This window comes from Elephantulus edwardii, unplaced genomic scaffold (assembly GCF_000299155.1).
Source record: "Elephantulus edwardii isolate Elephantulus edwardi_28Jun2011 unplaced genomic scaffold, EleEdw1.0 scaffold00007, whole genome shotgun sequence".
NCBI lineage: Eukaryota > Metazoa > Chordata > Mammalia > Macroscelidea > Macroscelididae > Elephantulus > Elephantulus edwardii.
In genome coordinates this window covers 21,140,169-21,152,779 of record NW_006399757.1, presented here as the reverse complement: position 1 = coordinate 21,152,779, position 12,611 = coordinate 21,140,169, and the positions used below count along the sequence as shown (strand labels likewise).

The following is a 12,611-nucleotide window of genomic DNA, read 5'->3' as shown; positions in this document are numbered from 1 at the left end:
AGAGTATATGAACTTGGTATATAAACCAATATTATAAAAAGAAAACAAAGGTTTTGTGAATCCTCTTAATAGCTTCCATCTTCATCCTCAAGAAGATACTTCTGACTATGCTACACATTAACTTTTTCTGCAAACCATAACATGATCTCATGGACAACGTCTGCCACCATATCATGCTCAATCTTTTGTTTTGTGCCCTTTTTGTTTTCTGCTTCACCTTGACTTCTCAGTGAAATAAAGGAAATCAGAAGGCATGGCTATGCAGTACATTTCAATTGTTTAAATATGGCTTAAAGGCAATTGAAGTTTATGAACATGTTAAATCTATATCAAGGAAATAGTAGACTTCTCTGGCATGTGGAAGAAACTTGTGTTAATTTCCAGAAAATCTGTCACCTGTGGGTACTTAGACTATCCTGCCTACCATGGTTAGGCTTTTGTCAAAAGGGAAATAGCATCCTTCAAATGACCTCAGTCTTCATCAGCAGCCTTACAATTTTCTGGAAGTAGTAAGTTCAGAAATGTGTGATGTCTTCTGTCACTGCCAAGGCATGAATGCTAGCCTTCCTCACACCTGGCAATACACTGTCATCTGGATGCCTCAAGGGTCACACGGCAGGAGAATAGGATAAGACTGGATGTTTAAAAGGTATTATACGGTGTGGATCAACATGCCTAAGTTTTATTGTGACTACTGTGACACGTACCTCACTCATGACTTGCCATCTGTGAGGAAGACACATTGCAGAGGCAGAAAACACAAAGAGAATGTGGAAAAACTACTATAAAAAAAGGATGGAAGAGCAGGCTCAGAGCCTAACTGACAAAACAATGGCTGCATTTCAACAAGGAAAGATACCTCCTACCCCGTTTTTTGCTCCTCCTCCAGCAGGTGCCATAATCCCACCTCCACCCAGTCTCCCGGGGCCCTCCTCACCCTGGTATGATGCTAGCACCTCATACAGGGAGCCTCCTATGCTGTCAATGATGGGTCCTCCTCCTCCTGGGATGATGCCATTGGTACCTGCTCCTGGAATGAGACCACCCAAAGGAGGCCACATGCCAGTGATGCCTGGGCCCCAGTGATAAGGTCTCCTGCCCATCTCATGATGGTGCCCATGTGGCCAGGAATAACTTGATCAGACAGATAAGAACAGATTGCAGCTTCTTGGTATCAGTTTTTTATTACTTGTAGCACTTCACCAGGAGATCCTGGTGCTGTGACTGTGGGTGTTTTCTAACAGCGCAAGGAAGCCTTGTTGCTCTTTTCTATCACAGAATTGTTTCAGAGTGGTGTAATGGGCAAAGGATTAAAAAATTAATCTTTCTGTTGGGACATGTGAAAATAAAATTGTGAACTCTTATTTTAAAAATATTAAAAAAATAAAAAGCATTACATGTATGACAACAGCCCAGAATTAGAGGTAAATTGCAAAGAGGACTGGGGGTGGGGGTGGGGGGAGGTAATTATTCAACAACGAACGAATATTTAAAAAAACCAAAAAAGTGAACAGGGGAAGGGAGAAGGTTAGAAGAGGGGGTAAAAATGTGCAACAATGAATGAGTGAAATTTTATTTTTCTGTAAACTTTCATTAAAATCACAATTAAAATAAAAAAATTATTAAAAATGTAAAAGAAACATATTGGGCTTTATTTGATCTTGAATTTTTTATTTCAAAACATTAAATTTCATATTGATTAACAGCTACTTTTAAACAGAATGATGCATTAATTAAATGCCTTGTCATAACTGTTATAAGCTCTGTTAGAAAAATAAAACATCTCACAACAAACTACAGTGTCAGCTCTTAAATAAATACAGCAAACAGAAGTTAGTAGTCAATGTGAACAGTTTCATAGTACACTATGTGGAATCATCATTTTCACCAAATTTTTGTATTATTTAAGGCAATTTAACTTTATGCATAATTCAAAGCCAAAAATAATAAGAAATGTTGAATGAGAATTTTCTTTCTTTCTTGGAGCGACTTTATATTCAAATATCTTTAATTTAAAAATACAGTCTATATTAAATGTCTTTTTTACAAAGGTAGTACATGTTAAGTGAGACAAAGTCATGTTATTTCTCCTTTATAAATATTTTTTTTGTTTTAAAACTTTAAAAGAACTAGCTGGCAAGTGTATAATAGTTGAAAGATTTGTTAAATACAAGGAGAATGAAATTTCCATATTTTTAAGTGCAAATTTCTTCTGAGAATTTCAATGTAAAATAGTTTATGCTCAATATTTCTAACACAGTCTACGGTACCATCTTTCTTATGTATGGAATTCAAAATCATATATGTCTGTGGGACCCTGTGAAGTGAAAAATTTTTTACACCAATTACATTTAAAAATATTTTTGTACTAATCACAGTCATGGAGACGAGAGTGGTGCTTTACATTGTTTTGTCAGACATTTTGAACTCAAGAAGTAGGTTGTAGAGGCAAAAACCAGAGTTAGCGTAGAAAAGCAAGAAGTATTTCAGGTAGACGAAAGAGTAGTGTTCTTACTCTCAGGTAACATTAACAGCTGCCCAGATGGCTGAATAATTATGTCATATAATACAAATAATTTAAATACGCATTATATTATAGTCAATATATGGATTTAAAGGTATATTTTTCAGAGCCAAAGACAAAGTCAAATGAAAGAACAGAAGTGATTTTAAAAAATTGAAAATATAGGAGGATTTAAAAAAAAAAATTCTGTGTTCTACAACACGGACTGGTTATACAATACTTTTTTTCCTGACACTGACATAAAACACATAAGAAGTTGCAAAATCTAATTATGATGGGTTTATGTGCTATTTTTTCCAGTTTTTCTGTTTTAAAATGAGATGATATTATAAAAGAATCCCTTAGAAAATGAAAGACTAAAAACTTGTTGATGAATTCTAGCAGTAACTTTCCTATTCCTATCAAATAATTTAGGGCTTGCTAAACTGTAGCCACTAGCAAGATGTATTGACAGGAGCCCAAAAGAGCTTTTTTAAACAAAACCCAGCAAGATCTGAGCTCACATAAGACTTCTTGCTACAGTTTTGCATTGTGTGTGATTCAGTTGCATTGAAAGTTTGGCTTCATGTGTTGCCTTAAATGCATTCTCAATTACTTATGAGAAAAGGAATACTATATACTTATGTACATGTGTTTAAAGATGATATAGTGTAATATTTATCTGTAAATACTATATCTAAATTGCCAACAATTGCAAGAAACATCATACTTTTATAGATGTTAAACCAAAGAAGTGAGTGTCTTAGAGTGCAAAAAATATGAATATGGATAAAAGGCAAACTCCACTGACCTAGAGTTTCATGGCTACACTCCAGTGGGTTTTCATGACTACATCAGAATATAGCTTCACTTTTCTCCCACATGTGGCTGGTGGATTTGAACTCCTAAACTTTTGGTTAGCATCCCAAAACAAAGCACTGTGCCATATTTAACAAATTATTTCAATACATTTGCAATAAAGGAATTCTTGCAAATAAAAAAGGAGAAATGATTTGAAGAATTCTAGACCCATATTCTTTTAAAAAAAGACATATGCTTATAACTCATGAAGAAGAGAGAGTACTTAAGGGCAATGCAGATGAGAATTTTCTTAAGGATGAAGAGTAAATAAAATAGAATACGTTATGCACAGAATTGTACTCCCAAGAAGCTGTATTTCACTTGAGACTCTCATGAAAGCTTCCATAACCAAAATATTTTACACCTGTAAGAAATTCAAACACTTGTAAAACTGTGGAATTCTTACTTGTTTTTGGTCTGAGGAGCACAGACTCAAGTGAGTTTTAAAATAAATAGTAAAGGTGTTGGAAAAGAAACAGTTTTGTCATATCCTTAAGGGCTTTTCACAATTTGACTTATTGGACTTGAAGCTTTAGGGCAATCTTTGGGGATAGGCAAGATGAAAAAGAGGTGTGAGAAAATTTTTACATTGAATCCTATCTTGTCTATCATGAATCATGAGAAATTTCTTAAAGGCATAATCACAGGAAAAGAAACCTTCACACTGAAATTCTGGTGTTTCCTGGATGACTATTGTCAGATACAGGAATATCTTCTGTGGCAATTAAGTGATTATTATAAAACCACTTGGAAATTCTTCTTTGGTAAATTGTTGCATCTGATGTTTTCAGCACTTTTATATTTTCAATTTTGTCTCCAGAGATTTTTATTCTGTTTAATCTTTCTTTCTCCCCCTCAGGAGCAGAGGAGTTCTTTTTATGCCCCAAAGATGGGCCGAACCCTTTGAATATGCTCAGATCTTCAGTGAATTTTTGAGTCCTCCAGACAATGTCTATGGCTTCATAAATACTAATAGTTTTGAAGAATATATAAAATGTTTATAAATCCATATGCATGGAAGTATAAATATGTCCCCAGAGAAATAAAACACATAGTTATCTTGTAGCTGTAGTGTAACTATAATACATTTCTCTATCATTATATACTTTAGGGCACAGAAATGCTGTCATACAAAAAGGGTTATTCAAGTTCTTAATTTTGTTAACAACTTACAATTTCATTAATTGTACTTAATATCAATGAATCCTAAAAGGCTCCTCTTGTTATATTAGTTGAAAGTAGGCTCTATTTACATAAATTACTTAATCTAAGGATACCCTGTTTTCCTTTCTCTTTTAAATTAATCCTAACTAGTCAAATATTAATTAATGTATTTCTTACAAACCATTACAAAGGAAAACACCAATGATTCAAGTAAAATATAAGTACTAAAATCTTTAAGAATTAGCTCTTTAAGTACAAAGAAAGCACAAGACATCACAAGCATAGCTACAATCATCATCTAGCATTGAACTGCCCCTCAGAAGTCTGTCCCTTCGGTAACAGCCTTGGCCCAATTACAAAGTTAGTGCAAACCAGTGAGGGTGTAAAGAAATATGAAGCTTGGATATTTTTTCAGGGTTTCATTTTATTATGATCTTTTTGAGCCGTTCATTCCACATGGAAATGATTTTATGAACATTCCCCTGCTCATTTTAGAACTTGTTGGCATTTTAATTAATGGATATATTTCTCATTGCTCCCTTTTCAGGGGTTGTCAGGCAACCCTTTATTTTTCTCGTAAAAAAAGAGAAAAAGGTGCTACACGTGATAGCTAGACTCTAAAAGGTGAATTTACATTATCCTTGCTCATCACAAGTCTCTTATACAAATGAGGATGAATCACTTTGATGTCCCCAATCTCTCACTTGGGGAAGAAAATGTGGTTTCATTTGGCACTATGATGGCATGGCAGTAGGAGAGGGGTGGTGGAGCTTCTGTGTTGGTTGGCTCCACAACAATTTACAAGTGTTTCACTCCCAGCTAGGGTAGATTAAGATGTGAGTGCTAGTTATTAAAATGTAATTTTCTAGCTTTTTGATACACTCAAATGTGGGAAGACAAGGGATCTTGGAGTTTCGTTATGTCAAAAGATATTGAAGAAATTCCTTTGTTGATATAGGCCCAGCTCTGCACCGCACACAGGATTGTTGGACTGCTTTCCAATATTGTCGAATTAAATAGGTCCATAGAGATTGGGTAAATTTGAAGGTGTTTCCCCTGAAGGAGTGTCAGACACGTCCTGCCTCTGTATCAAGTTCTGAGGCTGAACACTGGACCACTCCAGCGAGCTGCGAGCCATGCTGGCTCACAATATGATGTGACATGTCTCCCTAGAAATAAGCCACACTTCAGCCTCTCAGTGCTGGTTAACATGGAAGGCTGAAATTGTTATGGCTCATCCAGTTTTAATTACCCTTTCCTACTTTGTTTTGACATTTCATATGCTCATTCAATAAACCACATTTGAAAGTACTTGTCCAATTGATTCACGAGGTAGCATGATATTGTGCAATGAACACCAGCCTGGCAGAGTGATAGGCACACCTTTCTAATGCTGCTCTTTATCATCTGGGTGATTTTACAGAAATCATCCCATCCACTCTACTGAGTCTCAGTTTTGTGATTTAAAAAAAAAAAAGATGGTTTGCTTATTTCTACTATCCTCCAATTCTATTTTGTTACCAATCTTTGTTGAGGTGGATGAACTAGGGAAATGTTGTTTTCAGGTTCTATAAAAGGGTTATAAACAATATAAATTTAATTAGAAAAAGGGTGATGTCTCCTAGGAGTGAAAAATCTAAGACAATTCATCCAAGAGTGGGGTCCTTTGTGTGATGGCAGGGTTTCCATGTATCTTGTGGATTCCGATTGGCTGACTAGGGAAGTGAATGCGTGAAAGTATCTATCCAGTTTACCAGGTAAGGAGATACAAAGCTCCACATCCACAAACACTGGAACAGTTCAGGGTTGACGCTATTTTACAGTGTCCCTTATTAAACATTCAGCTTTAAACACCAATATTCTAATAAAGTGACATGAAATTATTAGGTTTTTATCGCAGTAGTAACTTAGCACTTATTTAGTCCAGTCATCTGTGACATATATAAAATTATCCTGTAAGAAAAAAAAAAAGCCACAACAAATATAAAGAGAAGATAGGCATTAGTATCCACTCCATAGAAGGAAAGAAAAGAAAAAAGCAAAGCATGAACACACATGCACAAAACTACAGTTTCAAAAGCATTATCTCTTGCTGTGAGGTTAAGATTCTGTCTGTTCACCTCTTGAACAAGTGAAACACTCATCATTTATCCATCTAGCTATTGTTATCTCTTCACTGTCGATTCCTCAAGTGTTTGGCAAAATTAGTATAACTGACTACATTCCATCCCCCCACCCCCTGGCAGCCCCAATCCACCTGTTCAGTGCAGAAAAGACTGTACCTTTGTAGTGACCCAATGCCAACATTCTTGCAGTACTGTGCTCTCCCCAGGAAGCTAGAAATGGCAGGTACCTGTAAAGTGTAATCAGTGCTCTTCAGATGATCTACATTCTACGCTGATCTAAATAAGTTATATATTACAGTAAAGTGCTACGACACTAGTCTCAAACAGTAGTAAGACACATATTTTTTTTTCTCTGAAAATTGCAGCAGCGAGGTGAGTCACATTCAAATGAGGATGCAGTCAGTCTTCTGAGTGTACAACCAGCAGCTGGCATGATCTTGGACATTATGACTCCTCCTGTGACTTGCAAAATGATTAGGAGCAAATAGTAGAAGTCTGCTTTCTCAAAAGTACTTTTTTGTCTTCTTTAGTAGTTGCACCTGAAATTTTCATGAGCATTTAATTTGCTGATGTCTATTTTTATTTCTTCAGGCTTCTCACGTCGGTAGGTTACTGCTCTTGTGTAAACACTATGCAGAATCAACTTATCCTTGATGGAGAAGAAAAGTTATTATTATTTAAGGACCTCAGAACTAGAACTAGAACAAAATAGTTTATTGATAGTCAAATTTTCTTTCAATTCACTAACCTTTTTTGAGGCTGGACTTCTATAATCTGATGAGGCCTTAATCCTATTACTGTTCCACTGCAGTATCACCTGTCTAATGATAAGAACTTTAAGTAACCCGATCAAGAACGTGACTGTAAAGATAATGAAGAATATTCTCAGATAGCTTGGACTGGAGAAACATTCTGTAATGAAGCAAATAGATGGACAAAAAAAAATGGGATCAGTAAATCAAAGGATTATACAACTACAATCATGACTGACTCCAAAAATAAATTCTCTAATTTTTATTATACATGGTTGTTAGATAATTTTCAACAGAAATTCATTCTTTGAAAAATGGCCACCATTAATGCATTTGATAAGATTACTTCTCTGCAGCCTGGTTTTTTAAATTTCATTAACTGGAATATGCACAATGCCTTAACCAAACATGATTTCATCCATGATGGAAAGGAACAATGTTTGTGGTGAGCATTTTTGTTCACTAAGTGGAAAATGGGAAATAACAATATGTTTTTGGGAACAGCTCTGGGCATTAGCATATGCTTCTCTTGTCATGCTCTCTTCATTTGCTGTACACCAGTAATGGAAAATTAAGTAAACAACTGCAGAAACTGAAATCAGCACTATGCTAATAGATGAGTAAATGTTTCCCTTGAAATTGCAGTGCATATTTTCATTATTATTACACATGACTACTTCAGAATCTAGGAGTGTCTGACTTAGGACAAACCATAGATCTTCCCAATTGTTACTAATTTACTTTTGCTTATCTTTTAGTCAAATTCTGTCTTTAAAATTTCTACTGTGTATTATTTCAAGAACAGATCAAATCAGTCAAAGTAATGCTGTGTGAGGAGGAGGGGCATGCAGATCTCTGTTTTAGCCTCAGAGTTTTGGCAAGCTCTACTTGGAAAGTCTACGTGGCTCTGCTGCCAAAGGTATTATCCTCATCTAAATAGAACATAGTTGCACAACATAAAAGTATTCCACAGAACTCATCAGCTGCTTCAGACTCGAACAATCATTGCTTGGTTTGAGGAGTCATTTGTTCCTCTATCTGTTCCCTCGACCTTGAGGACCTCCTCTAAACATAGTAAGGTCTTCTTGAAGGGTTTCTATGGAGAAATTTCCAACTCTTAGAGTAATATCACCTGGCTGAGTGGTTTGGATCTGAATTCTCACATATAGGCAACTGTGGTGTTGCTTACACCAAGAACTGTAATGGAGGTAAGGGGTCTTCTCTCAAGAAAGAGAATTAAGTTTTGCTGGTCAGTGATAAGAATCTCTGAAAGAAAATCTATGGGAGTGCATGGTTGTTTTTGTTAGGTGCTGTGAAGTTGAGAATGACTCATAACAATCCTATGAACAATATAAATGAACCCTGTCCTGTCTTGTGCCAACCTCACACTCTCTGACATATCCAAGCCCATGTCACTGTCAATCCACCTGGTTGAGCATCTTGCTTTCTTTTGCCATCCTCCACCATTCCAATCATAATGTCCTTCTCCAAGGAACAGCCTTTTCATGCTCAAGCATCAGAAACATGTGAGATGAAGCTTCACTATCCTTGCTACAAGGAACACTCCGATTGCACCTTCTCCAAGGCATTTGTTTGCTCTTTTGGTAGTTGTTTTGGGACTTTGGGGATAGTCAGCACTTTTCTCCAGAGTATTCAGTACTCTTCTTCCAAAGTAAGTATTACTTTGTAGCTTGGGTATCTGTATTCTTGCCTTTTTATCATTGTTCTAATTAGTGCAACACTTGTCTGTCAGTTTGCTGTACTAGGTACTCTCCTGGGTGCTGTGATACTCAAAGGGGCACCATCAGTGTGTTTAATAGAGGGTTTGTCCTTGGTGGACAGACTTTGGTAAATCTCCAACATTAAGACAGCCTAAGAAGAAGTATTGTGTGGGTGATCTTAATCTGTGGCCCTCAGGCCTGGTTTTAATTGTTTTTGGTCAACCATTCTTCTAAGAGGTATAGATAGCATTGGTCTGTCCATTTGCTGTACAGAGTTAACTCGTGGTTGCTGTGATGCTGAACACTGTGACACTGATGTGTCAAATAATGGTTACCCATGGGGGACAGTGTTTTGTGGAGCGCCTTGATTAAAACAAGCTTGGAAGCAGGAGTGGCATCCACTTCCGAGATAGCTTGCTTCTGGAAACCCTATGAACCTGGAGAAAGGATGAAAGTTATACAAGTGTTCAGGTCTTTCGTTCATAGGGTTGCTGTGAGTTATCTACAACTTGACAGCATTGAACAACAACAACAAGGATTGGTAACCACTTTTGAAATAGTAGGCCTCTGAAAGCCTTATGAAAATAGAGAAAAGCTGGGATAGAAAATCTTGAATGCAAGTTTATGGTTGCACAGCAAATGGAGAGAAAACCCCAGAAGTCCTAGTCAGTTGCATCTTCCACAGTGACCTTCAGGTTCCTACACTGACACAATCGCCTTGTATGTTGGCAGGCTGTGTCATTTCCCTTGGCTGACTTAGAGGTACTCAATCAGCTAAAGTAGATCCTCGGAAGAGACACGTGGCATGATACCGCTTACTGGCTTCTAGCCTGATAGCTTAGCCAGAAAGACTAAAAGAATGCCCTTTAAGAGTGATTGAGTGGATAGATAATAGAAGTGGCTAACAAGTGCCCTTTCCTCTCCTTGCACAATAGTTATGAAGAGGAGGGGAGCCCCCTAGCTACCAAGACATTTTAGATACTGATTTATTTCTCATGGTGAGAATAGAGGACACATTGAGAGCTGGAATGTGTATCCATTTGGAAGGCTAAACTTTTCTCCGGTCCATGCTTTTTGTCAAGCAAGGACCTTTTACTAAGGAGCTTTGAGGGAATACATTTTTGCAAATCACTTAAATCAGAGTAGGCTTGTTTACTTAGCTTAACAAATGGCATGTTGATCGTAAGGACCCCGTTTGTTAGAAAAGGCACTTGGCTTTCTGTCTTGATTGCTTGCAGTCCCAGCTGGCTGCAAATGGAGCTCTTTTTGGTGCCAAATTCATTACACTCTAAGATCATAGTAGCTATGAGGGCAAAAGAAAACACAGCTTTGATGAAAGTTTGTCTTCTCTGTCATCTACCCTAGTGCTAGAATTATTCTTAATGGTGGGAGGAGCAATTTGAAATAGTAGCAGTAAACATGTTTTCTATGAAGACATAATTTCAAACTTAATTTTTGATTCACCATCACATTGTAAAGCTGGCTTTTGGCGTTCTAATGAATTTTGTCTAAAATTCTTTACGAGCAGAGTTGTCATGATTTTCTAACTCATATATCACTTTACTGTTTACATATTTCTTTTGTGTTCACTGTTTTTTTACTCTCTTGTACTCCTTTGGTCTTGGTATTAGTTTCTCTGACTCTGGGTGGTGCAAATGTTTAATGTTTCGGTTGTTAACTGACAGGTTAGACATTCCAACATCCAGCCATAAGCACCCTCAGAAGAAAGGTCTGGTGTACTGTTAAAAAAAGAGTCACTAAAATCCCTACAGAGACAGTTCTCTAACATATCTATGGTCACTATGAACTAGAATACATTTAAGGGCAAGTGGTTTTCTCAAAATTATTAGAACCACTTGATAAAACTGAGATTTTTATAGAAAAAGATGTTTTGTAGGAGGCCAAATATTTTGTAATTAATATTATTAAGAGGCATGTCTTGAGTCAAGGTCATCAGACTGAAAGTTTCATATCTTTTCCACTATGTCATGTTTATAAACATTCACCCATAAATGTTATTCATATATTAAAAGAAATTCTAGAGAGAAAAGGTGCTTTGACATATGTACTTTCTGATAGTTGTTGTTATGAGTCATTGAGTTGCTTGTGATGCATAGTGACCTTATTATGTACAACAGCTCTGAACCCTGCTCTATCTTGAATCAATTTCATTGTCTTTGACACACATAATTCTATTATCCCAGTCACTGAATCAATTTATCTCATCCAGGGTCTTCCTCTCTTGTGCTGTCCCTCCACCCTTCCAAGCAGTCCTCTCCAAGGACTGGTCCCTCCTTGCAACATACCCAAAATATGTCAGGAAAAGATTCAAAATCCTTGTTCTAAAGAGTAGCCTGGTGTCACCCAGTCCAGGACTGTCTATTCTCTTAGCAGTCCATGGTACATTCAATACTCTTCTCCTGCACCACAGCTCAAAAGCATTGATTCTTCTTCTATCATCTTTAGTTATTGTCCAGCTATTTGATGCATAACAAGCAACTGAGATGACCATGGCCAGGATCAGGTGCACCTAAGTCTCTAGACTAACATCATTGCTCTTCAGTACTCTAGAGAGGTGTTGTTATTTAGAATCTTTTTTCTTCACCAGAAGGAGGAAAGTAAATAATGGCTTCACATGAGGGACACTGGATCTTGAAATAAGTATAGATTAGGGAGGAATTTTATGGACTCATTTATTTGTCTCTAAAGGTGAAATGGCTCTACATGGGGAACCCATGTTCATGGACTATTGAGGTCTCCTGACTGATTTGCTTAGAAGACCTTCCATGGAAATTACTGACACAGGCATACTTAAAATCAGAGCTGCATAATTAAGATAGATGTTCTAGCAACTCAGTGAAGCTATGGAAAGCCCCTGAGTTACACAGAGTATCATCTCTGGGAAATTAGGGAATGAGACCTTCAGACATTTTTCAGTGATTTGATTATTAAGCGTTGGTTCACCTGATGTCTGGTCCATAGAATGTTGTTCCATGACAGCACATGAGGTTTTACACTGATCAAGTGTAGCTTGAGAGAGATTATGAGGGTGAAGGCATTGCATACAGTTCCTGTAATGGCGACAGAAGCAAAAACATTTATTATTATTTATCAAAGGTTGTGTTGTTGTTGCTGTTGTTGTGTACCATTGAATCAGAACCAACCCATAGCTGACCCTCCAACGAGTTTTCATAGGCAGTTAATCATGAGAGTAGATTTCCCTTCCTTCTTAGGCAGCTAGTGGCCTCGAACCATGTGCCTTTGGGATTGCAGCACAGCTTCTTGCCACGAGACCACAAGAGATCCATTAAAGTTTTCTGGCCCATAAACATTTCCCGAGAGAAAGAATATAACCGTGAAGTTCTGTTTTAAGATAACAGCATTTTAAAACTAGGAATGAAAGCTAAGTAATTTATTTGTAATCTTGGCTGAATACTATGACAAAATTATATCCTAGAAAGTCAATGTATCTTAATAATAGGAA

At 36.9% G+C, this 12,611-nt stretch overlaps 1 protein-coding gene and 1 pseudogene across 2 annotated transcripts in view; one reads left to right on the top strand and one right to left on the bottom strand.

Moving 5' to 3' along the window:
* The first annotated feature begins 671 nt into the window (after positions 1 to 671).
* Positions 672 to 1,139, top strand: LOC102861244 (annotated as a pseudogene).
* Positions 1,140 to 6,859: 5,720 nt separating this feature from the next.
* ITGB8 (integrin, beta 8) overlaps positions 6,860 to 12,611 on the bottom strand; it is a 116,688-nt gene continuing 110,936 nt past the window's right edge. Inside the window, exons 12-14 of one of the 2 annotated variants that reach the window (XM_006880285.1) lie at positions 12,092 to 12,198; positions 7,403 to 7,566; positions 6,860 to 7,303 (exon numbers count right to left, since the gene is read on the bottom strand). In XM_006880285.1, the coding sequence (XP_006880347.1) occupies positions 7,181 to 7,303; positions 7,403 to 7,566; positions 12,092 to 12,198 (394 nt within the window). In that variant the 3' untranslated portion in view covers positions 6,860 to 7,180. The remainder of the gene's footprint in view (positions 7,304 to 7,402; positions 7,567 to 12,091; positions 12,199 to 12,611) is intronic. The other variant, XM_006880284.1, reaches the window with a different exon arrangement.